This window comes from Tetrahymena thermophila (assembly GCF_000189635.1).
Source record: "Tetrahymena thermophila SB210 genomic scaffold scf_8254577, whole genome shotgun sequence".
NCBI lineage: Eukaryota > Ciliophora > Oligohymenophorea > Hymenostomatida > Tetrahymenidae > Tetrahymena > Tetrahymena thermophila.
Window position 1 is genome coordinate 144,087 of NW_002476348.1, and position 22,572 is coordinate 166,658.

The 22,572-nt window shown below is 22.0% G+C and overlaps 9 protein-coding genes across 9 annotated transcripts; 6 read left to right on the plus strand and 3 right to left on the minus strand. All coding sequences in view use genetic code 6, as the record gives it.

Moving 5' to 3' along the window:
• Positions 1 to 575: 575 nt before the first annotated feature.
• Positions 576 to 3,946, minus strand: TTHERM_00661680 (cyclic nucleotide-binding domain protein; the record flags this gene model as incomplete). Its single annotated transcript, XM_001020132.2, has 3 exons — positions 576 to 1,442; positions 1,568 to 2,249; positions 2,589 to 3,946. 3 exons carry the CDS (start codon positions 3,944 to 3,946, stop codon positions 576 to 578), a joined length of 2,907 nt encoding a protein of 968 aa, XP_001020132.2.
• A 420-nt stretch (positions 3,947 to 4,366) lies between these two features.
• On the minus strand, positions 4,367 to 6,312 carry TTHERM_000661669 (cyclic nucleotide-binding domain protein; the record flags this gene model as incomplete). The annotated part of the gene is made up of 2 exons (XM_012798603.1): positions 4,367 to 6,200; positions 6,281 to 6,312. The coding sequence occupies 2 exons, from the start codon at positions 6,310 to 6,312 to the stop codon at positions 4,367 to 4,369; spliced, it is 1,866 nt and encodes a 621-aa protein (XP_012654057.1).
• Positions 6,313 to 7,403: 1,091 nt separating this feature from the next.
• Positions 7,404 to 10,003, minus strand: TTHERM_00661670 (plasma-membrane choline transporter; the record flags this gene model as incomplete). The annotated part of the gene is made up of 8 exons (XM_001020131.2): positions 7,404 to 7,613; positions 7,670 to 7,882; positions 7,932 to 8,183; positions 8,414 to 8,656; positions 8,710 to 8,809; positions 8,862 to 8,975; positions 9,040 to 9,121; positions 9,328 to 10,003. 8 exons carry the CDS (start codon positions 10,001 to 10,003, stop codon positions 7,404 to 7,406), a joined length of 1,890 nt encoding a protein of 629 aa, XP_001020131.2.
• A 3,138-nt stretch (positions 10,004 to 13,141) lies between these two features.
• TTHERM_00661660 (glutathione S-transferase, amine-terminal domain protein) lies at positions 13,142 to 13,928 on the plus strand (the record flags this gene model as incomplete). The annotated part of the gene is made up of 2 exons (XM_001020130.3): positions 13,142 to 13,555; positions 13,683 to 13,928. The coding sequence occupies 2 exons, from the start codon at positions 13,142 to 13,144 to the stop codon at positions 13,926 to 13,928; spliced, it is 660 nt and encodes a 219-aa protein (XP_001020130.1).
• Positions 13,929 to 14,758: 830 nt separating this feature from the next.
• TTHERM_00661650 (glutathione S-transferase, amine-terminal domain protein) lies at positions 14,759 to 15,633 on the plus strand. Its single transcript, XM_001020129.3, has one exon. It carries the CDS (start codon positions 14,762 to 14,764, stop codon positions 15,533 to 15,535), a length of 774 nt encoding a protein of 257 aa, XP_001020129.2. The 5' UTR covers positions 14,759 to 14,761; the 3' UTR covers positions 15,536 to 15,633.
• Positions 15,634 to 15,931: 298 nt separating this feature from the next.
• Positions 15,932 to 16,507, plus strand: TTHERM_000661639 (tyrosine phosphatase family protein; the record flags this gene model as incomplete). The annotated part of the gene is made up of 1 exon (XM_012798604.1): positions 15,932 to 16,507. The coding sequence occupies one exon, from the start codon at positions 15,932 to 15,934 to the stop codon at positions 16,505 to 16,507; it is 576 nt and encodes a 191-aa protein (XP_012654058.1).
• A 1,559-nt stretch (positions 16,508 to 18,066) lies between these two features.
• Positions 18,067 to 18,720, plus strand: TTHERM_00661640 (glutathione S-transferase, amine-terminal domain protein; the record flags this gene model as incomplete). The annotated part of the gene is made up of 1 exon (XM_001020128.2): positions 18,067 to 18,720. The coding sequence occupies one exon, from the start codon at positions 18,067 to 18,069 to the stop codon at positions 18,718 to 18,720; it is 654 nt and encodes a 217-aa protein (XP_001020128.2).
• Positions 18,721 to 19,804: 1,084 nt separating this feature from the next.
• On the plus strand, positions 19,805 to 20,476 carry TTHERM_00661630 (glutathione S-transferase, amine-terminal domain protein; the record flags this gene model as incomplete). Its single annotated transcript, XM_001020127.2, has 1 exon — positions 19,805 to 20,476. The coding sequence occupies one exon, from the start codon at positions 19,805 to 19,807 to the stop codon at positions 20,474 to 20,476; it is 672 nt and encodes a 223-aa protein (XP_001020127.2).
• A 1,074-nt stretch (positions 20,477 to 21,550) lies between these two features.
• TTHERM_00661620 (glutathione S-transferase, amine-terminal domain protein) lies at positions 21,551 to 22,207 on the plus strand (the record flags this gene model as incomplete). The annotated part of the gene is made up of 1 exon (XM_001020126.1): positions 21,551 to 22,207. One exon carries the CDS (start codon positions 21,551 to 21,553, stop codon positions 22,205 to 22,207), a length of 657 nt encoding a protein of 218 aa, XP_001020126.1.
• Between the last annotated feature and the right edge of the window lie 365 nt (positions 22,208 to 22,572).

A 22,572-nucleotide genomic window follows, 5' to 3' on the forward strand; every position in this document is an offset into this window, starting at 1 on the left:
TATTATTAAAATTTGAAATTTTGATATAAATTAATTTTTTTAGCTGTACTTCTTGTAATTCTTGTAAGAGTTTAAAATGTTTAAATTTTTTTCTTCAGTAAAATTTTTATTTCATGTTTTTAATGGAGTAAAAATAAGTACAGTCAATCCTTAGTTTATGGTTACCACCTTAATAATATAAGTAATGCCTTATTTTTGGTAGATTTTTTTAAAGTATTAATAAAAAAAATATATTTATAATAAACCTTGACAATTTTGGTGTCTTGATCAAACATTTTAGTAAATATGAGGGTGAATTTTGAAAGATTTTATTGTATTTGAAATACTATCATTTAATATTTCTTTAATATATTTATTTATAGATTTCAAAACAAAATTAAGAAATGTTGATTGATACAAACAAATATTTTGGAAAAGGAAAAAATTAATTGAAAGGTATTTATTTATTACTTTCTTAAATTGAATTAAATTATTGATTGATATTTATACAAATTTAATTACACATGTTTGATATTAATTTTAAGATTTGAATAGATTTATTAATTTTTAGTTGCTTATTATTTTGCAGAAAGATATCAGCGATTGTAGTTAAGTATTCTTTAAAATTGTAATTATTTTTTGCTATTATCCCACACTGAATTAAATTGTGAGAATTCACTTGGTTTTATATTATTAATGTGCTAGTAAGGTTTCAGAGTGGTATTTGTTTAGTTTTAATTTAGACTACCAATACTTTAATTTGAGAATAAACCATTTTTTGGAAGTTTTGAATGAGTATCATTTGGTTCTTTATGGTCTTTTGAATGACTAATTTATCCAAAAAATAGATTGCTTAAGTACTAAGTATTTGACTACCTTTAAAAACCTCTTTACACAAAAGCCTCCATACTTTTTTATGGTTCAAATTTATTTATTTTATCTTTTATTTCATTTTTTTTATTTATTTGTCCAAGTGTATTGAAGATTGATAGACCTTTATTGTTAGAATTTTATTCTTCTTATTTAAGCTATTTAAACAATCTAAGCTAGGCACTTTTCTAAAATTTATTCTTCAAATTAAATATTTCTAGGTTTTTCTGTATTGGTTAATCAATACTTTGTTTATATTATTTTTGCATCATGGCTAACACGCCCATAGTCTTTTTTTAAAGGATTTATTACTTTTAGTTTTGATTACTTTCATTTTTAATTAAATTTTCATCCTTTTTCTAGTTATCTATTATATTTGAGATTGCATTTTTAGAAGGATTCTCATTTATTTATACTTAAGATATATTTGAAAGAGATTCCTCAGTGATGCTTTCATTTGTTTGAGGTATTGATTGTTGAAAAGCTGGCATTTATTGAAAAAGATTAATTTAATCACTCAACTATACTCCTACTTTTCTCTTTTTTAATCCACCAAAGTTATAGTTATTAGATCGAGAACCTGTTGGATCATTCTAAAATTATTTGAAGTAAAGAAATAAATTAATTAATTAATTAAATAAAGAAATAAAACAATTAAATTTCAAAATAAAAAATTAAAGTTCAATTTAACATCTAAATTTTAAAGAATTAAATTTACAATGTTATCATAGATTTATTACTATAAATCGGCTATTTTCTTCAAGTGCTGATTCAGTTCAATAGAGTCATCCATATTAACCTCATTCTCATTGATAAGACCTCTTTTCTTTAGCTTTTCAAATTTTTCTTGCTTTTATTTTTTCATGAGCTTTTTCTAAAATTCTTATTTGGCAAAGTTAGTTACTATTGAATTTGTATTTTTTTTATAAGTTTGCTAAGCGAATTTGCGTATTAAATTCATATCATCCATAGTTTCTTTCATCAACTAATGTGCTTTGATAGAATGGGATTCTAAATAATTCATTTCAACAAGTTTGTAAACATCAGCATATGATTTCATTGTATCTATGAATTACTTTTACTTCTTGTATTATTCTTATTCTTCTTTTTCTTTTTTTAGCAAGTTTCCTACTTCACCTTAAAGCTTCATATTTTCATTTATATTTTACTAAGTCTTTGACATACCTTCATCATTCTAGTTGTATTATTCCTTGATGATTGATAAGGTGCTATTATTTAATTTAGGTGTATTTCCTGGATTTATTTTTTGTTCTGAAATAGAACCGTTTTTTTCTCTTATGATCTAAATAAAGCTATTTTGATCTAGTGACGCTCGCTAATTCTATTTCTGCTAAAATTAACTCGCTTTAAGTACAGAACTTTACCTATTATTTTGTCTACTTTATAAATTAAAAATTAAAAGTTTAATTTAAATTATTTGCTACTATTTTTCTCTCATTACTATGAAGGATTCAAAATATATTTTCCAAGTAAAAAAATATTTAATGTAAAATTTCAAATATTATTTCAAAAAATATATAGTAAAACCTTTGTTTTTTACCACCTTAAAAAATAATCAATGCATACTAACGAGGTTAGATTATTGGTTGAAAGTTAAAAGAAGATAAGGTAAATATACTTTATAATATTAAAATATAAATTTCATGATATCTGTATTATAAAGTTTATGCAAAATGATATTTTATTTATGTTAAATTAAAATTTTAAATTGATTTTACTCGCTTTCTTTTGAATGAGCAGGAGAGTTGAGATTTTAATTATGTAGTTGACCTGTTGATTCACTTTTTCTGATTTTAAAAGCTTTTTTAGGAGAGACATCATCTTAGGTTTTATTTAATTAGCTCTTTTTAGGAGTTTCAATTCCTAATAATTTTAATCTTTAAAGCATTTAGTCGTTGCTTGATGAAATCCTTTTTTGATTGGACTCATCAGCTTTACTAAAGACTACACTTATAGGTAAAATTTTTAGTTTGTAGTAATCTTCAAGAGCTTTTTCATCTTCTTCACTGAGCTTCATTTTACCAGTCTAAGATTTAAAATTAGGATTTTATTAATTCAATTTTAGTTGGTACTATTGCTGATTTTTCTACTGATCCTATTTAAAGCCATTATTAAAGGGTGACAAAGAATACTTATTGAATTATTTAATTTTAGGTGATTTGTTTGAATCTTAATTCTAGTTCTCTTTTCTAGAGCTTTAAGGTGTGTAGTCTAGATTTAAAATTTTATTATGATCCAATTTTTATGGTTAATATTTGGTTTATTTTATGTCGTTTGCTTTTTTAATCTTTAATTATAACTTTTTGTAGTAGGAATCTGGATCAAAAAGTTTTTAAATTATTGATGAATTTTAGTTTTAGCTTTAATCATATTGCTCAATACATTTATTACTGCCATCATTAGCTTCATATTCATTATTTGGCTTTGCTGTAAACTAATTTATTGATTATTAATCTTCGTTATTATTATCTTCAGACGAAGAAGAAGATGTTTATGATCTATGAGATGCTTTAATTTATCTTTGAGATTACTATCGAGAAGAACTCTTTTGACCTATAGATTAACTATATGATCTAAACTTTGATGTTTCTTGAACTTAATCTTCTTCTGCTTATTTCGTGTACTCTCCTAAGGATTAAAAAGCATTTGTGAAGTTTAACTTAGCTGAGTACTAGTTTTGTATTGCCTTTAATTTCAAATTATTAGGTGATGCCCCTTATGATAAAGCTATTTTTCTTTATGAAGATGAGTGAATTGAAGTTAGTCTTGCATAATTAATTGTATTTGAATGCATCAGTTTTCTCTCCTTAAGGAACTTGTTGAAAAGTTCAGAAAATCTATCTAATTTCCATTCTCTTTTTTGAATAAGCGACTCTAGCAAATTAAAATAATTATCCTCCCTGTTATTGGTCAGATTTTTATAAACATTCTCTAAATCATAATGACTTATTCTGTACACCTAGCTATCTAAGGTACTTGCTTAAATCGAGAAGTCTCTTTTTTTTAAGCCCAACACGCTTTCCTCGCCTAATATTTCAAACTAATGGCAAACGCAAATCAAAAGGTTCTCCTTCATAGTAACTAATTTACTATGTTCTACATCTTAAACTTCACTTATTTTAGATTAGCATTATTTAGTAATTTTAAACTCTCCTATTTTAATCAGTTTATGTATGATTCAACAAAAAATTAAATTTAAATTATTGAAAAAGTTTTTTAAATATTAGATTTTGTAGAGAAATAAATTTCATAGGGTAATAAATAAATAAGTTAGGTATCAAACTTTCAAATATTTCAAAACAAATTAATTGTATTTTTTTTATAAAATTTGTAAAGGACAATCTTTATTTACATTATTTTAATATTTTTATAATGGGAAAAAAAGCGAAGCATAACTTTCAAATTGGCAATAAATTTGTTAAAAGTGAAAAATAAATATATAGATAAAATTATTTTTTTTGGAAATTACAAAAAAAGTGTCTTAAAAAATTAATAATCAAGACGATTTTGATGAGTATATCGAAAATCCATTTATTTTATTGATTTGTAAATTGTTGAATAAAATTAAGTAATAAATAAGCAATAGAAAATTTGAAGTATGTATGTATGTATTACCATGTTGTATCATATACAAATAGTTTGAATTATCTTCCTCCTTGTATAAAAATGAGCCTTTTGGCACTTGTTATAATTCGAGAGAGTAACTCAATATCCTTAGGTCTTTTTTATCCCAATTTTGAAAATAAGGAATATTTTATAGAAAATCTAGTTTTTCTTCGGCATCGCCTTATTGAAAGGGTGTAATAATTTCCATATAGTCATTTCTAGAGATGACAGCCAACTCACATTTTTCATCTGCAAAAACAGTTGTATTTCTTTAATTATTTTACTTTATTTGCATTGACATTTCTCCGAATGATTCACCTTTTCCAAGCTCTCTTACTATGTTATATTTATTACTTAATTCTTCTAGATAATCTTTAGGGTCATAACTTTCTTGATTTGTATTTTATAGAGAACTTCTTTGATCTAAGAGTAACTTACTTAGTCTCCTTTTTTAAATTGCGATAGAATTTTACTAGAACTCACTCATTTTAATAAATATTTGGGAAGATTTCTTTCCTCGAAAAGAATTACTTTAATTTAATATTTTCTAAAATGGCTCACTGATTGAATTTATTGATATTAATTAGCTATTCTTCTTTAACTAATTTTTTGGAGAGCTCATCATGCTCTACCTTTTTGGAGAAATTTGAGGATTCATAAAACTAGAAATCCTAGAAAGAGCCTATAAATTTGCTTAAGCATCTTAAATTTATTTCTTAGGAATGGTGACTTTAACCTTACCAGAAAGTATTATGTAAAATTTATCTCCTTTATCACCAATCTAAAATATTTTATCTCCTTTTTGAAAAGTTTCATATTTCATCACTTTAAAAACATTTTTTAAAGCTGAAAGACCATATCTACCTGATATTACTTTAAAGAAGTCTATTCTCTCGCCATAACAGTCTTATAAAAAATTTAAATCAGTTTCATCACGCTCTTTTTAGTCTTTTGCAAGAATTGTACGAATTTTTTTAATTATTTCTTCTTTATCAACAAAAGTCTAAGAAGGTTACTCACTAAATTGCTTGATAACTCCTTAATTCATGAGCTGCAATACTTTTGATCTATCTTTTTTTTAGTATTTAGAAGGTACATGATCAAAATCCTAACCATGAGAGTTATACATTTAATCTTAAAATAAATTCTCATCAAATACAGAGTCTTATCTTTAAAATGAGCTCTATCTATAAACTTATCCAAAAGAAATTTACTTTTGCTCCTTCTCTTGACTCAAATCTTCTTCTAATTTTAAAGTTCTTGCAGTCTATATAGTCATCGATTTAACTTTCTAACGAATCATCCTATTTAATCCTTCCTGGTCGTGAAGTAAATTAGAACTAGATTTATTATCACCATTTTAATTCAAAATATTATCTTGTGCATCTTTTTATTTATTTGAATCATCACTCGTCTAATTTAAATGAGGATGATCATTAATGTTCAAAGATTAGTTCTTATGCAACAATTTATTTCTTTAAACCTAAAGCTTGAAGATTTACTTTCTTAAATCCTATCCTTCCTCAATCATAGCATATTGGTTTTAAAATTAAGTAGAATTTAAGATTGTATTAAATATTTATTTGATCTATGAATTATTTAATGACAATTAATTAATTATTACTTGGAATTACTAATTGTAAATAAGATTTATACTTATAAATCTAATAAGCAAAGCAATATTCAATTACTAAATAAATTTACTAATTAAAATCTCTTTAATTCTTTAATTGGTTTGTTTTGTTTGAGTTAAGTCACAAAGCAAATAAAGAGAATCAATCAATCATAATTTAATTTTCTTTACTTTCTTTAAACTAAAAGGTTGTTTTTATTCATTATAATTTTTATTAATGTAAGTTGTTTTATTTAACATTAATTTTATTTATGTTAACTATAATAGTATGTGAATTAGACCTTAATTTTACAAAAAATAAGTAAAATAATTTTATATTTTTATCTCTAAATTCTTCATAATAAGTTAGTAATATTTTCTTTCTAATTAAAATTCATAAAAATAATAATTATTTTTTTTAATTTTTATATCTTTCTAAACATATATTTGCTATTAAAAGCTTATTTTTAATGATAAAGTTGTTAAATATTAAACATTTTTAACACAAAATAATATAAAATAAATGATTAGTTTTGGTAAAGTTTATTTATTTTTTAATAGTGATTTATTTAGTAAATTTAGAGAAAAATATTAATTATGAAGAATCTTTAGCATTTCAATTAGTAAATGAATGTTTATCATGAAATATCTTAAGAATACAAATTTATTTATGAAGATCCAGACTGCTATTCAATCCTCATTACAAACATTTTAGATTTTCTATAATAAGAATCAATAATATTTACTAAAAATTCATTAATTTTCTTTTTTAAATTTTACCTTACTTTATTAACATAAATTTTTTAAATAAATAATTTTATTTTAATGGTAAATTTATAAAAAGTTGAGGCTTATTATAATAAAATAAAATATATAAATAGTGTTTATTGTAAGTACATTTTTTTTATAAGTTTGGAATAATAAGATAAGAGAAATGTATATTTTTAAATGTCAGGAAATAAATATCTTTAGCATTTAAATTAATTAATGAAAATGCCTCTACAAATCATTTCTCAATTCAAAAAATTTTAGATTTTGCAAATACTTAATCAAAGTTAAAATATTCTGTTTAATAAAAATAAAAAAATCAGCTAAATATTCTTTTAATTGCTTTTTTTAAATTTTTATTTCATTATTAATAAATTTGAGATTGAAAAATAATTTTTAATGATGAAACAAACAGTGATAAATTAAGAATTTTTATAAACAAAATAAAATATATAAATAGTTTTTAGTATAAATTTATTTTTTTAATTAATAATTTAGTAATTTACGAGAAACAAGCTAAGGAAAATTATTATTTTTAAGATATTAATCAGGAAATATCTTTAACATTTAAATTAGTTAATGAAGATGCAGCTTGCAAATCATCTCTCATTGAGAAAAATAATTAATTTTTAACTATAGTGCTGTCTTTTTCAAAAAGAATTTCACACATATTATAAAATGCTCCAATAGAATATAGAACCATTTAAAAGTTTTGAACAAACAAATCTTTTGTTTGTATTGTGATGACGTATACCAACTATATAGAAATTTTAAAATGATTAGCTTTAAATTTAGATATTATTAAATATTTACAATAATTCCAAAAACCAAAGCCCAAGAACTTAATTTGAGAAGAATTAGGATATATATGCCAACAATGAATCCACTTAAAAAAGTAAAGAATGATAGGATTCCACTAACTGTATCAGCACCCCATATGACAAACAAAAAATAGAAAGGATCGTGCAAAATTTGTTTCAGTATATCTCTTGAACTTTCACAAAAGTTGTTTCCTGTTAAAGCAATCTATAAAAAAATATTTAAAAAGTAATTTATAAAAGTTAAATTAATTTACTCTAATCAAAGTCAAAGACGATATTAATTTTTCAAGAGGCTTTCTGCAGCGCTAAATCAATGAAGAAATGCAAATTAATCCAATATTTTAAAAAGATCTTTCTATACTTTTTATAATTTCTATCACATAGTGAAGCAAAATAATTAAAATAGTTTGAAAAGAGAAAGATCCTAGGTGATTGAAGCCTAGCTTTATGCATTCAACAACAGTTACTTAATTTGCTCTACCAAAAAACCACTAAGCACACATATACTATTTCATTAATTTAAAAATTAGTATATCTCAATTAAAAAATATGAAATATAAATAAATAATCTATATGTAGATTCTCTCATTTGCTTACCACTCATTAATTTATTATCTTAAAAAATTAAAAAACCATACTATTATTTTAATTTTGGTTTTAATGCTATTAAATATGTGGTCACATATGAAGAACTTACAGTAATTTTAAATCATTCTGAATATTATAAAATATTTACTGAGATGCAAAACTTATAAAATTGCATGGTTGTATTGCACAAAAAGAAGAAATTAAATGTCATTGTGTATAAGAGAGACTTGTATGTAGGATCAATATCAATAGTCTAATTTACAACAGTGTATTTAGATGCCAAGAATAGGATTGAAAATAAGTAAAAGACAAACCAAATAATAAAGATAAATAAAAAAGTTAAAGTTAAGCAGAATTATCCAGCCATTTCAACTGTAAATTTGTAAGACAACTGTTTTTTTATTTATTAACTCTTTATAAATTATTAATATAATTTAAATTTACTTTTGCAACTTTATCAAGAGCAGGTAATTTTTAGTAAAGTTTGTATGCATAAAATAAGTAGATAAGGAAGATGATTACAAAGACTACTCCAAAAAAGATTCTAAATTTCAAAAAGTAAGTTATAATTAATATTAGCTTAAATTGTTAATTACTATTTAGTTATAAATCCCATAATAGCTATTGCGATGAAGAGGATTAAGCAGAGACACAACAAAGACATTAAAATGCAATAAGTAAATCTCATCAAAATAATCTATAAAAGTAAGCTTTTTGTTTTTAAATATTAATTTTAAAAAAATTCTTTTATAATAAAAACTAAATAAATATTACCCAATTATGAAAGTAGTACCAAACGCAGCAGCAACAGCAGGCATACCATTAAAAAAATCAGAAATATTGAATGTTATTGATACTTTTATAGTAAAAAATATAAAATTATAATTTAATTATTAATTAATAATTCTTTGTTATTAATTAGCTTTCAAAAGTAAATAAATATCTCTCAAAAATATAATTTAATTAAATATTTTCTAATTAGGCAAATTTATTTAAATTAATTAAATTTTTTAAAATAAAAACTATTTTATTTAAAAATTTTAAAAGCTAAAAGCAAATTACCACGAGTACTGCCAGCTTTGTTATACTAATCAATCAAATCAAATGGTTTACACGTAGCAAATCCAACTATACCAATAGATAGAAAACATAAAAAATTTAAAACAAAGAAGACCAATGCCCATATATCTGTCATAGATCTCCCTGCGATAGGTCCTGCAAGTAATAATTTATTTGTTTTATCTTCGTTCGATAGATTATCAAAATTCTAAGGAACATTGTTGTCCTGGTATTTCATTTAATTATATGTTGATTATGTATTACTTAGAGTTGTTTGAGGTTGCCATGGGGTCTTCATTAAATCATATTAAAGAAGTTAAGTATTAACTGGAGGGTGATATTAATTTTATTATATATTTTGTTAAGGCGAATAAGCAGCATTTCTACTTGTAGATTAATCACTATTTATAAATTACGCTTAAAGAGGACTTTGTGATTGCTGTAAGGGAGATTAATTTACACCCATTCTGGAAGAAATCATTCGAGATTATGCTAGTTAAGGAGTTGCTGGTTGACTCATTTATGAAAATTGGTTAATTTAGAATTCTGTCATTTAGATGTCTGAAGGAGGAGGAAATTATTAAGTGAAAGGACTTGAATTATTTTATTATCTGTATTAAAGACTTTTTAAAGCTTTCTAATTTTATGTAAACTAGAGGTTTTATTAAGTAAAGCGCATTCTCTCTCACAATAAAAGTATGAATGTTTGTTATTTACTTAATTGTTTAAATGGTTGATTATATTTTCTTTTTTTGAGTTATTTTGTAATTTTGATTTGTTTTAAAATATTATCTATTGTTGGTTGTTTCTTTTTTTCTTTCTTACTCAAAATTTTGCAAAAAAGTATTTATTTACTATGAATTTTTATTTAATTATCTATTTTATTACCACTAACTAACAAATCATTGATTAGATTAAACTTTTATAAATCCATTAAAATTATTATGAATTAGTAAATCAATTAGTGAATAAATATAAATCTAAATGTCTTTTTCTTCACTCTCCTATTAAAAGTATTACATTAATACCCTTACTCATTTTTGTTAGGGTATCAAAATTAAAACAATCAATACACTAATAACTATTAGTCTTTGTTTGTTTGTTTATAAATTAATGTTTATTCATAAAAGATTTATAATATATTATAGAGTTAATCAACCAAATGTGTTCGAAATTGAATTTGACTATACGTAATTATTGTAATTTTTATTAACAGTGAAAAAAATAAATATTTTGATCTTTTCCCCCACACTGTTCATTCAATAGTATTACATATAAAGACTTAAATAAAATTGTTGCTAAAATAGTATTCATTAAATTTTTTAGTAATGTATAAGACTAAGTATTTAAAATATATAATTTTATTTATATATTTAAGCTGATACGATATCATTTTTATTTATTTTCACAGCTTTTAAGATAGTTTGTTTTTGTGTGGTTAAGCTGGAAGAAATTCAAAAAAAAATAATCGAATTTAAATTTTTATTTTTAGCTTTTATTTCATAAATAGTTAGATAGTTATCGAAATTAAAACTCGAATGATTCTTTTTATTATCTTGAGTTTTATTTTCATGCCTTTTTTAATGGATAGTAAGCCATTCTGTGCAGTTAAAAATATCATTTACTTTCAAATCTTTTTTGAATGAAGAATTAGTTAGCAATAGAATTAAAATTCTTCTCAAAATAAAAGCATGTAAATTATGAAAAAAATATATTTTCAGCTACAAGTTAAGATTTGTAAATTATTTTTAATTATTCCTCTACTTAAAAAAAATTATAATAGTATTTTTACTTTTTTTTAAATATTTAATTTTTGAAACATTCTTTTGATGGAATAAAATGAAGATTATGATGGCATTCTAAATTTACAAATAATGTTACAAACTACTTTGTAAGCTTTTTATAAATGAATTGATTCCATTTTATATTAATTTTAGGAAAGAATACATATAACAAGCATCTTTTTACTTTATCAATAGGAACAAATTTATAAATACCATTTTATTTTATTTTTTTGTAAAATGCTGTGAGATATTTTATCAAAGTATTGAAAAGACTAAATAAATATCAATTGCTCTGTTTGTTGTATTTTCTGATTTCGTTCATGAAAATATTACAAATTAATTTCGAGTAAAATCTAAATAACAAACTAATTATTATTTTTTTATTATTTATTAAATAGATCATTTTAAGGTTTTTTATGGTATATGTATACTTCTTTTTTCAATTATTTAGTTTACTTTTTTAGAAAATTATTAAATAAAACAATATTATTTCTAAATTTATCATATAAAGCATCCAAATAAACTAATTTTACTAGTATTAAATAAATTTAAGAATAAAACTATAAAAGTAAAAACAATTTAATGATAAAAAGCAGCGGCTTTTTACTTTAGAAAAAGTATTTATGTTTTTTAATTTAGCAAAATAATTTAAAAACGCTAATTAGCTATCCAAAATAAATAATAATTTATAAATTTTTTATTAGCAAACCAAAAAGAAATACATCTTGGCAGTATTTTTAAATAAAACTATAATTGATTATTAATTATATTTTAAATTTTTAGAATAAATAAATTGGTGTCTTATATATTTTTTAATTCTTTTAATAAAACTATTAATTTTTTATTGTTAATAAAAAAAGACTAATTTATTTTTTTTAATTATAAGAGTATAAAATTTATAATAATAATCAATTAATATTTATTTTCCTTACAAATTTTAATATTCTATTAAACTTATTAAACTATAAAAAGTAATATGATAATGTTGTTCAATTTTTTTTGAGTCTTCACAAAAAAAGACTAATTTTTTATTTTTTTGAATTATTAACTATAAGATTACAATTATTAAAATTTAAGTAAGATATTCAAATTATTTTTATTACCAATATTTAATTTTAAATATGACATTTTAAATTTATAAAATGTTATTTATAGCTTAAAAATAGATAGCCAGTGCTCCTAAAAACTCAAAAGGCCAAATCCCTTGGTAAACTACTAAAATATGTTTTTTGGCTTGGTATTAGGTGGGATATATATAGAATAGTTAGGCTAATTAAAATTTTTATTTTAAATTTAAATTTATTAATTAATTTTCTACTATTTAATGGAAGGAAAACTAAAAGAAGATACTTGGTCAATTTTTTTATATTAATTATTTTTAAGAGTCGTTTCAATCTTTATTTTTTTTGATAGATAGTAAATATATTTATTCTAATTTTTTAGGTGCTAAAATTTATTTTTCCAGATGTTTATCTGATCTGATTAATAAATTTAATTAATTTTATTTATTTTGGATAGATATCCATCCATAAGTTGAGAATAGATTAGAAGAAAGTTTAATTTTCTAAATTTTTATTGATAACAATTTTTTGAAGAACTTTCTTCTTATAATGTTCGAATATCTTTTGAAATCTTTTTTTATTCATTTCTGATTTCAAATATTTTTAATAGAATTTATAAATATTAAAATGAGACGTTTTTAAACTAAAATTTGCTAAAATAGTCAAATAAATCAGATTAGGTTTATATTTTTAAATAAAGTAAAATATAACTTTTATCTATGTTATTTTGTTGACTTAAAATAATATATTGTCTTTCTTTTTTAAACAAACATCTGCTTGTTTTTTTTCTAAATTTTTACAAAAATTCTTTAATTAATCTGGAAAAAATCATAAAATTAAAATTTTATTGAAATAAGAATAACAACAAAAAAAGTGATTTTTGATTATTGATTAATAGAACTTTCAGAGGATTTGTAATCTTAAAAATATAATTCTTATCATTTTATTTTTATAATTTTAACAATAAAAGACATGGCTACTTTAGGATATTGGGGTTTTAGAGGTTTAGCATAACCTATTCGTTTTTTATTAGCTTATTTGGGTGTACAATATACTGATAAACACTACACAAAAGGAGAAGATTGGTTTGAAAATGATAAAAAGAATTTAGGAATGGACTTTCCTAATATTCCTTATTTCATTGATAACGATATTAAAATTAGCGAATCATCTGCAATCCCTTTCTATATAATCAAGAAGTATAAAAAACCCGAACTATTAGGCTAGAATGCCGACGGATCTTTCAACGAAAAGGAAATTAAAGTTCAATAAGTGATCGGCGTTATTAAAGATATCAATAAAGAATTGATGGGACTTTGCTTCAATCCTGACTTTGCTAATGCCAAAGACAAGGTTTACAACGAAAAACTTTCAGTAGGTCTTAAAGTAAATATTCATGTTTATCTCAATTAAAAAACTATGTTTAAAATATTATATTTTTTAAATTCTTAAAAATAAATGCAAGCATGTTTGTAAAATAAATATATAAAAATATTTTAATTCTGTTTAATAGAAATTAAATGACTTCTTAGGCAACAAAGATTTCTTGCTTGGTACTCTAACATATGCAGATTTCTTATTCTATGAGACACTTTCTTACTTCAAACACATTTTCCCTTAAAGTATTACTCCTACCCTTGCAAATTACTTAAATAGATTCCAAAATCTTCCTGGAGTCAAGGAATATATTGCTAAACCTTCAGTAGATCTTAATGCCTTTTTACCTCCCTAAAGAGCTGCTTGGCATGGTCCTAAATGAGATAAATAACTTAGATTTACTAATATACACAAAATAATTTGAAAAAACAAATCAACTGTTTTATATTTTATGTCATCAATTGTTATAAATGTCTGTATTAAAATAAGAATAAATTTATTAACAATTTTCTTCTCTTAACATGATTACTTGTTAAACTTAGTAACTAACTAACTAATCAATTATATTATTTCAAACCATTTTATCAAAATACAAACAAATCTTTTAAAGTAAATTTAAGTTTTTCTTAAAATTTTGAAAAAAAAAAAAGCAATCTTCATAGAAAATATATTTCCAAGTAATATCAGAAAAATAAAAATTAAAGGAATGTTCTAAAATTCTTTAATTTTTCGATTGCTCTGATGTCAATTGCTTAACAAAAATTACATCATAAAAAAAAGTAATAATTCCTCAATTAATATTATAAAATCAATTACAATTCAAATTTTCTCAAGTTCAAACACTTCTTCTTTAAATTGATGATTAAATAATATATATTTGATTTATATATATATTCATCATCAGATTCAAATCTTTCATTCATTTGATAGTAAAATATGTATCCAAAAAGATATTTCTTTTTTATAAAATACTATTTATCATATTTAAAGTGTTCTTATCTTTAAAAAGCTAATAATGCAAGGAAAAATAAAGAAATTCTAGAAAATCTAAACAAAAATTCTGTTAAATTTTTATCTTAAATATATTTTTACATGTAATCTTTACACTTGAAGTCACATCAGAAACCTTCTTTTAATCTTCTATGATTTTTCTAGATGCTTAACTAATTTTTGGAAGTTATTGATTGAGTAATGTGTTATACTACTAATTAGGAGATGTGTTTATATATATATATATATCCACCAAAAAGATATAATTTTTAAAAACAATAATAAATAAATCATAAATAAAATAAAACATCTCTAAGAAATTTAATTCAATATAAATAAATGACAACTCTTGGTTACTGGGGCATCAGAGGTTTGGCTCAACCTATCCGTTTCTTACTTGCCTACTTAGGTGTCTAATACACTAATAAGGCCTACGCCAATCCTGAAGAATGGTTCGGAAAGGATAAGAATGAACTCGGCTTTGACTTCCCCAACATTCCCTACTTAATTGATGGTGATCTTAAACTTACTGAATCTTCTGCTATTCCTATTTATCTTATCAGAAAGCACAAAAGAAACGAGTTGTTAGGATCTTCTGCTGACGGTTCTTACAGTGAAAAGGAAGTTAGAGTCGCTTAAATTGTTGGTGTTATTAGAGATCTTTTTAAGGAACTCACAGGCTTATGTTTCAACCCTGACTTCAAAAACATTAAAGAAAAGCTCTACACTGAAAAGCTCGAACTCTTAATTAAGAGACTCGGTGCTTATCTTGGTGATAAGGAATTCATAGTTGGTACCTTGACTTATGCTGATTTTCTTTTCTATGAAGCCCTCAGCTATATTAGACATATTTATCCCCAAGCCATTTGTGCTACTCTTACTGCTTATATCAACAGATTTGAAAACCTCCCTGGTATTAAGGAATACATTGCTAGCCATGCCTAAGAACTTAAGGTTTTCTTACCTCCTCAAAGAGCTACCTGGTCTGGTCCTTAATGATTTAATTTAAATAAGAACATTAAATTTATTCTAAGTATTTTTTATATTTTCATATCTATCTTGCAAAAGAATTTAACATTCTTTTTAATTATCAAAAATCTTAATTTAATTTTGACCAAATTATATATATAACAATTAAGATAGATAACATTATTGAGAATCATTAAGAAAGTTTCTTTAATGTTTATATTTATTTATTTATTGATTGAATATATGGTTAATTGTTGTTATTAATCGTGAAAGTAAAAATTTTCATCAGAAATCTTTGTCAAAGAAAGAATTATTATTATTTTTGATTTTTATATAAAGAGGACAATTAATTAATTAAAGAATACAAATAATTTCAGTCAGATATAAATTCTACCCATTTAAAGATAAAAAATAATAGAAAGAGCAATGGATAAGTTATCAAATATAATAAATAAGTCACAAGCTTATGCTAATTCAGTTAAAGATATAGAGCAGTTATGCTTTGAAAAAATTAATGAAAAGTAAGAAAATTCAAATTAAGTTAACTAAATTATGACTATTTGGCATAGACCCAAAGAAGAGCACTTGTATGCTCTGAAAGAAAGAAAAAATCTAAGCGTAGTTATTACTTTATAATCATAGAGTGAGGATATAGAATTTATTTAAAATATTTGCAAAAGCCTGAAAATAGGCTGGATTAATATTTAACTACACCACAAGGGCAATTAAGATATTTTTGAAAAGAAAGATGTAGATTAAATTATATAAAATGGAATAGCTTCTCTTCGTAATATTTTAGACTAAAATAAAAATGAGGTAATACTTATTCATTGTTCAGCTGGCATACATAGATCAGGAGTATTTAGCTATGCTATTCTGAGGAGTCTTTCTTATGATAGAAATGAATCACTTCAAAAGATAAAATCTATTAGGAAAATGACTTTCAATGGATTAAAAGAATATAAATTAGACTATATTGATTAAAATATAATAAATATATGAAACAATGTAGAGATTAAAATAAAGATATATATATATACTTCTCCCTACTTTAAATTTTAAACTTAATTTTTTAGCTAAATATTTTATATTCTAAAAAATTGCTAGATGAGAAATTAATTTTGAATTAAATAAATATATTACATATTCATTTATCAATAGAGTTGTCTACAAATAAATCCAAATATTTAAGTAAAAAGAAATTTGACTCAGTCTAATCTATCCTAATAATTAGTTATAAAAAATTTATAAATAATATTTTATTAAATTTTAAATTTTTTATATCATTTGTATGTATTAGGGGCTTACTGCTTGGATTGTTTGCAAAGTCAGCTTTTCTTTTGAGAGATTTCTAATTCCAAATTTTATAATTAATTAAAAATTTTATTTATTAATTTCTGAAAAAGATTCAATCGAGAGCTATTTGAAATAAGACAGACACCAAATAGATTATCTAAAAATTAATTTAATTTAAATAAATTCCTAAAATAATATTTAAGTTTTTTATTTATTAGAATTCTTATTAATAATGTCAGATTTTATATTACCAATTACAATAGTTAAATTTTAATAATCTTTTTGATTTCAGAAATCAAAATTGATTCATTTTACAAAATCTTAGTTACTTAAATTTATAAATTAATAATTTAATTCAGATTACATTTAGCTAAACATGAAAGCAATATTTTAAAAAACTAATTATTATTCTAAGAAATTAATGAATTTTAATGTAAGATTTAATTTTTTAAGAAAAAAAAATAATAATAATAACTAAATTGATTATTTATTTATTTATTTATTTATTTATTTATATTTATTGAGAATTTAAAATAAAATAGATTTTACTTTTTTATTTATTATTTTAAAGATTGGTATAAAATTTATTTTTACTAAATAATTGATTGATTTTTTAATTAAATTTTTATTTATTTTTAATTTGATTTGATTTGTAATTTCTAATGAATTCTTATCAAACAATTAAATTTTTGATTTACAAAAAATCTTTGAAATTTCTAAATCATAAATCAAAATTGATTTATTTATTTTACAAAATCTTAGTTACTTAAATTTATAAATTAATAAATTAATTCATATTGCATTTAGATATTCATGAAAGCAATATTTTAAAACATGAATTATTATTCTAAGAAATGAATGAATTTTAAAGTAAGATTTAATTTATTAAGAAAAAAAAAATAATAATAATAACTACATTGATGATTTATTTATACTTATTAAGAATTTTAAAAAAAATAGATTTTACTTTTTATTTATTATTTTAAAGATTGATATGAAATTTTTACTAAGTATTTCATTGATTTTTTAATTAAATTTTTATTTATTTTTTATTTGATTTGTAATTACTAATTAATTCTTATCAAACCATTTAAATTTTTGATTAATAAAAAATATTGAAATTTTTAAATCTATTTACATTTTTATTTACTTAATTTTATAACCTTTTGCTGTGTCTTTAAAACTGATGATTTTTACAATAGTATAATTAATTATAAACTAAAAAAGATCAATACAAATATCAACAAAAAATAAAATTAAAAGAAATGATTACTCTTGGCTACTGGAATGCTAGAGGATTAGGATAGTCTATCCGTTTCTTACTTGCCTATTTAGGTGTAGAATATACTAATAAGGCATACAGCACACCAGAAGAATGGTTTGGTAAAGATAAAAATAACTTAGGTTTAGAATTTCCAAATCTTCCTTATATTATCGATGGGGAATTTAAGCTTACTGAATCTTAAGCAATTCCTATCTATCTACTCAAGAAATACAAAAGAGTCGATTTATTAGGTTTATCTAATGATGGAAGCAACAGTGAGAGAGAAGTTAGAGTTGCTTAGCTTACTGGAGTTATCAAAGATATATACAAAGAAACACTTCCAGTATGTTTCAGCCCTGATTTCGATAAAATAAAAGATTAAGCTTTTGCTAAGGGTGAAGTTTTACTTAAAAAACTTGTAAGTTTTCTAGGTGATAAAGAATTTTTGCTCACTACTTTGACTTATGCTGATTTTCTCTTATATGAAATACTATGCTATTATAAGTATATTTATCCTTAAGCTATAACTCCTACATTAACAGCTTATATGAATAGATTTGAGAATTTACCTGGTATTAAATAATACATAGCAAACCCAAACATAAATCTCAAAGCTTTTCTTCCTCCATTCGCTACTTGGTCAGGTCCTCAGTGAAAAAATAACGCTTTTGACATTAATTATCATAAAAAAGCTATTTTTTAAATATTAAGTTAGCAGTTTAAAGAAATAGAAATAATATTTTCTTTTAATGTATTTTTTTGTTAATACATTCATTCTCTGTTAATAGTATTTTAATATTCATTCTATTTCTATAAAATATTCCATCTAATACTCAACTTTTTAAATACATTGTAAGTTTTATATTTATACTTCTAATGCTGTATAAACAAACAATAATGATAAAAATATGAATGAATTAAAAAGATAAAGATTTTTTAGATATGACTTTTCTTAGCATTAAATAAACAAAAAAATAATAAAAAGTATTCAAAAAATAATCTTAAATTTATCTAAGATAATTTTTTTAAATATATATTAATTTTATTTGATTGTTTCATATTTATGGGTATGATTTTTTCTTACCTTGTTACATAATTTAGATGCAAAATATAGAGCTACAAAAGTTTAGACATTTTCATTAAAATTATCATGGATAAGATTTTATTTTTAAAATTTACTGAATTAATAAAAATTAAATTTAAAAAAGCTTTTTGAAGAATTTACAAAAATAACTCAAACAAAATTATTTCATATTCATGAATGCAAAACTAAAAAAATTTATTTTTGCTTGAAGATCCAAGAGTATGCTAATTATATTATTTAAGGTAACACTCAAAATTAATATAAATGATAAAAAATCATAATCAACCATAAATTATTTAAATTTTTATAAAAGTAACAAAATTTTTTTATTAATTTTCCTGGCGATTTCTGGGAACGGATTACTTGTAATAAATTTTAATTAGATAAATTGAAACTAAAAAGGATCTTTCTTTATTAAAGAATATTATTCGCTGATTTAATTATTTCTAAAATGGAAAACAATCTTATAAATTCTTAAATAATTACTAATTTAATTTAATTTAATTTTTAAGTTCTTTAATTTTTCTAATTCTTCACTTTAAATAGCAAATAGAAAATCTGTAGTTAGCTTTTTAATATAAAATATTGTAATTAATTTTCAAGATTTTTAAAAACTCAAAACAAGATAAAACTTAATATTAAAAGCTCAAGATTTATGATAACTCTAGGATATTGGGGAGTTAGAGGTTTAGGAGAATCTGTTAGATATTTACTTGCCTATTTAAATGTAGATTATAAACACTAAGCTTATTATAATCCTTAAGATTGGTTTGCTAAGGACAAGGCTTAACTTAAAATAGAGTTTTCAAATCTTCCCTATCTAATAGATGGAGAGTAGAAAATTACTGATTCCTATGCAATATCGATCTACATCATAAGAAAGTATCATAGAGAAGACTTATTAGGATATTCAGAAGACGGAAGCTACAATGAAAGAGAAGTTAAAATTGCTTAGCTAATCGGCGTTACAAGAGATATATTTTAATAAATAGTACATATCTGTTTCAGCCCTTAATTTGATAAGATAAAGGATTAGGCTTTCGAAAAAGGACAAATATTTCTCAATCAGCTAACTGATTTTCTTGGTGACAAACAATTTTTACTTGGTCATTTAAGTTTAGCAGATTTTCTGTTTTATGAAGCACTCACTTATTATTAAGTCCTTCATTCTTAATCTATTACCTAAAGGCATGAAGAGTATATGCATTAATTTGAAAGTCTTCCTGGTATTAAATAATATTTAAACTATGCTAGCAAAAACTTTAATTCGTTTTTGTTAAATTTAAAGTAATAGTAACAGTAATAACAATAAAAAATTTCTTTATGAAGATATTATAATAAATAAATAAATAATTATTAAATATATACTAAAAATGTATTCAAATCATACAAAAGATGTTGTTTGTTTTTAAATTAAAGCAGTTCTAAAGTTGATAGAATTTATTTTTCATTTTAAAAAATACTTGAAAATGTTGTTTGTTTTTCTATAATTTGTAAATTAATTTTATTTTTTAATCTAATTAAATGAAAAGAAATGTTTTTAATTTAAAAAAGATTTTAAACAATAAACAAATAATTTTTTAAACAGAAAAAATATTAAAAAAAAAAAAAAAATAAAATCATCAATAATTAAATAAAGATGCTTGGAATAAAGCAACCTATTCGCATTTGTGTTTAATGTATTTAATATTTATATCAGTTAAATTTTAATATTATTTCAGTTAAAAAAATGTTATTTTATCCTAAACCAAAATTCAAAATTTATGACAAAAAAAATTTTTAAAAATAAAAGTTAAAAAACATAATAAAAATTTAATGTGTTTAAATGAATTAAAATTAATAAGAATACTAATATAAAAATATTATTATTTTAAATGTTTTTATTCATGAAAAATAATATTAAAAAATAAAGGGCTTTATAAAATATAGTGATTTCTTATGATTAAATTTTAGAGCTATCAAAACACTAAAGCAATATTTTTAAAAATTAATTTTTATTCTCTTTAAAATGAATTTTATTTAATTTTTATTAAATAAAAAATAACAGTAACTAAATATATCATTTATATTTATTTAGAATTTTTGCTAAAATAGACAATACTTTTGTATTTATTATTTTAAAGATTGAGATGAAATTTTTACTAAGTATTTCCTTAGTTTTTTAATTAAATTTTTAATTATGTAATTTTTTAATTTGATTTGTGATTACTAATGAATTCTTATCAAACAATTAAAATTTTTGATTAATAAAAAATCTTTGAAATTTCTAAATCTATTTGAATTTCTATTTACTTAATTTTATGAGCTATAGCTGTGTCTTTAAAACTGATGATTTTTACAACAATCTAATTATAAATTATAAAAGATCAATACAAATATTAAAAAAAAAAAATTAAAAGAAATGATTACTCTTGGCTACTGGAATGTTAGAGGATTAGGATAGTCTATCCGTTTCTTACTTGCTTATTTGGGTGTAGAATATAATAGTAAGGTTTATAGCACAGCAGAAGAATGGTTTGGTAAAGATAAAAATAACTTAGGTTTAGAATTTCCAAATATTCCTTATATTATCGATGGGGAATTTAAGCTTACTGAATCTTCAGCCATTCCTATCTATTTACTCAGGAAATACAAAAGAGCTGATTTATTAGGTTTTTCTAATGATGGAAGCTACAGTGAGAGAGAAGTTAGAGTTGCTCAGCTTATTGGTGTTATAAAAGATATCTATAAAGAAACAATTCCAGTATGTTTCAGCCCTGATTTCGATAAAATAAAAGATTAAGCTTTTGCTAAGGGTGAAGTTTTACTTAAAAAACTTGTAAGTTTTCTTGGAGATAAAGAGTTTTTGCTTAGTACTTTGACTTATGCTGATTTTCTCTTATATGAAGTACTATGCTATTATAAGTATATTTATCCTTAAGCTATAACACCTACACTAACGGCTTATATGAACAGATTTGAGAATTTACCAGGAATTAAATAGTACATAGCAAACCCAAGCATAAATCTCAAAGCTTTCCTTCCTACATTCAAATCTACATGGTCAGGTCCTCAATGAAAAAATAATGCTTTTCATTTTCTCAAAATAGCTATATTTCTAATAATAAATTAGAAAGAAGTTTAACGAAATAGAAATGATATTTTCTTTTAATGTATTTTTATATTAATAGATAGATTCACTGTTGTTAGTTTTTTTAATACTCATTCTATTTCAATAAAATATACATATCCCATTTAATCTCAACTTTTCAATTACATCATTTATTTTATAATTATTCTTTTAATGCTTTATTTATAAATAACATAATAAAGAAGTATGAATCAATAAGATAAAAATTTTCTTAACAAAGATTTTTCTTATTTATTTATTTATTAAGGAGCAAAAAAAGAATAAAAAGTATGCAAAAAATAATAAATCAAAAT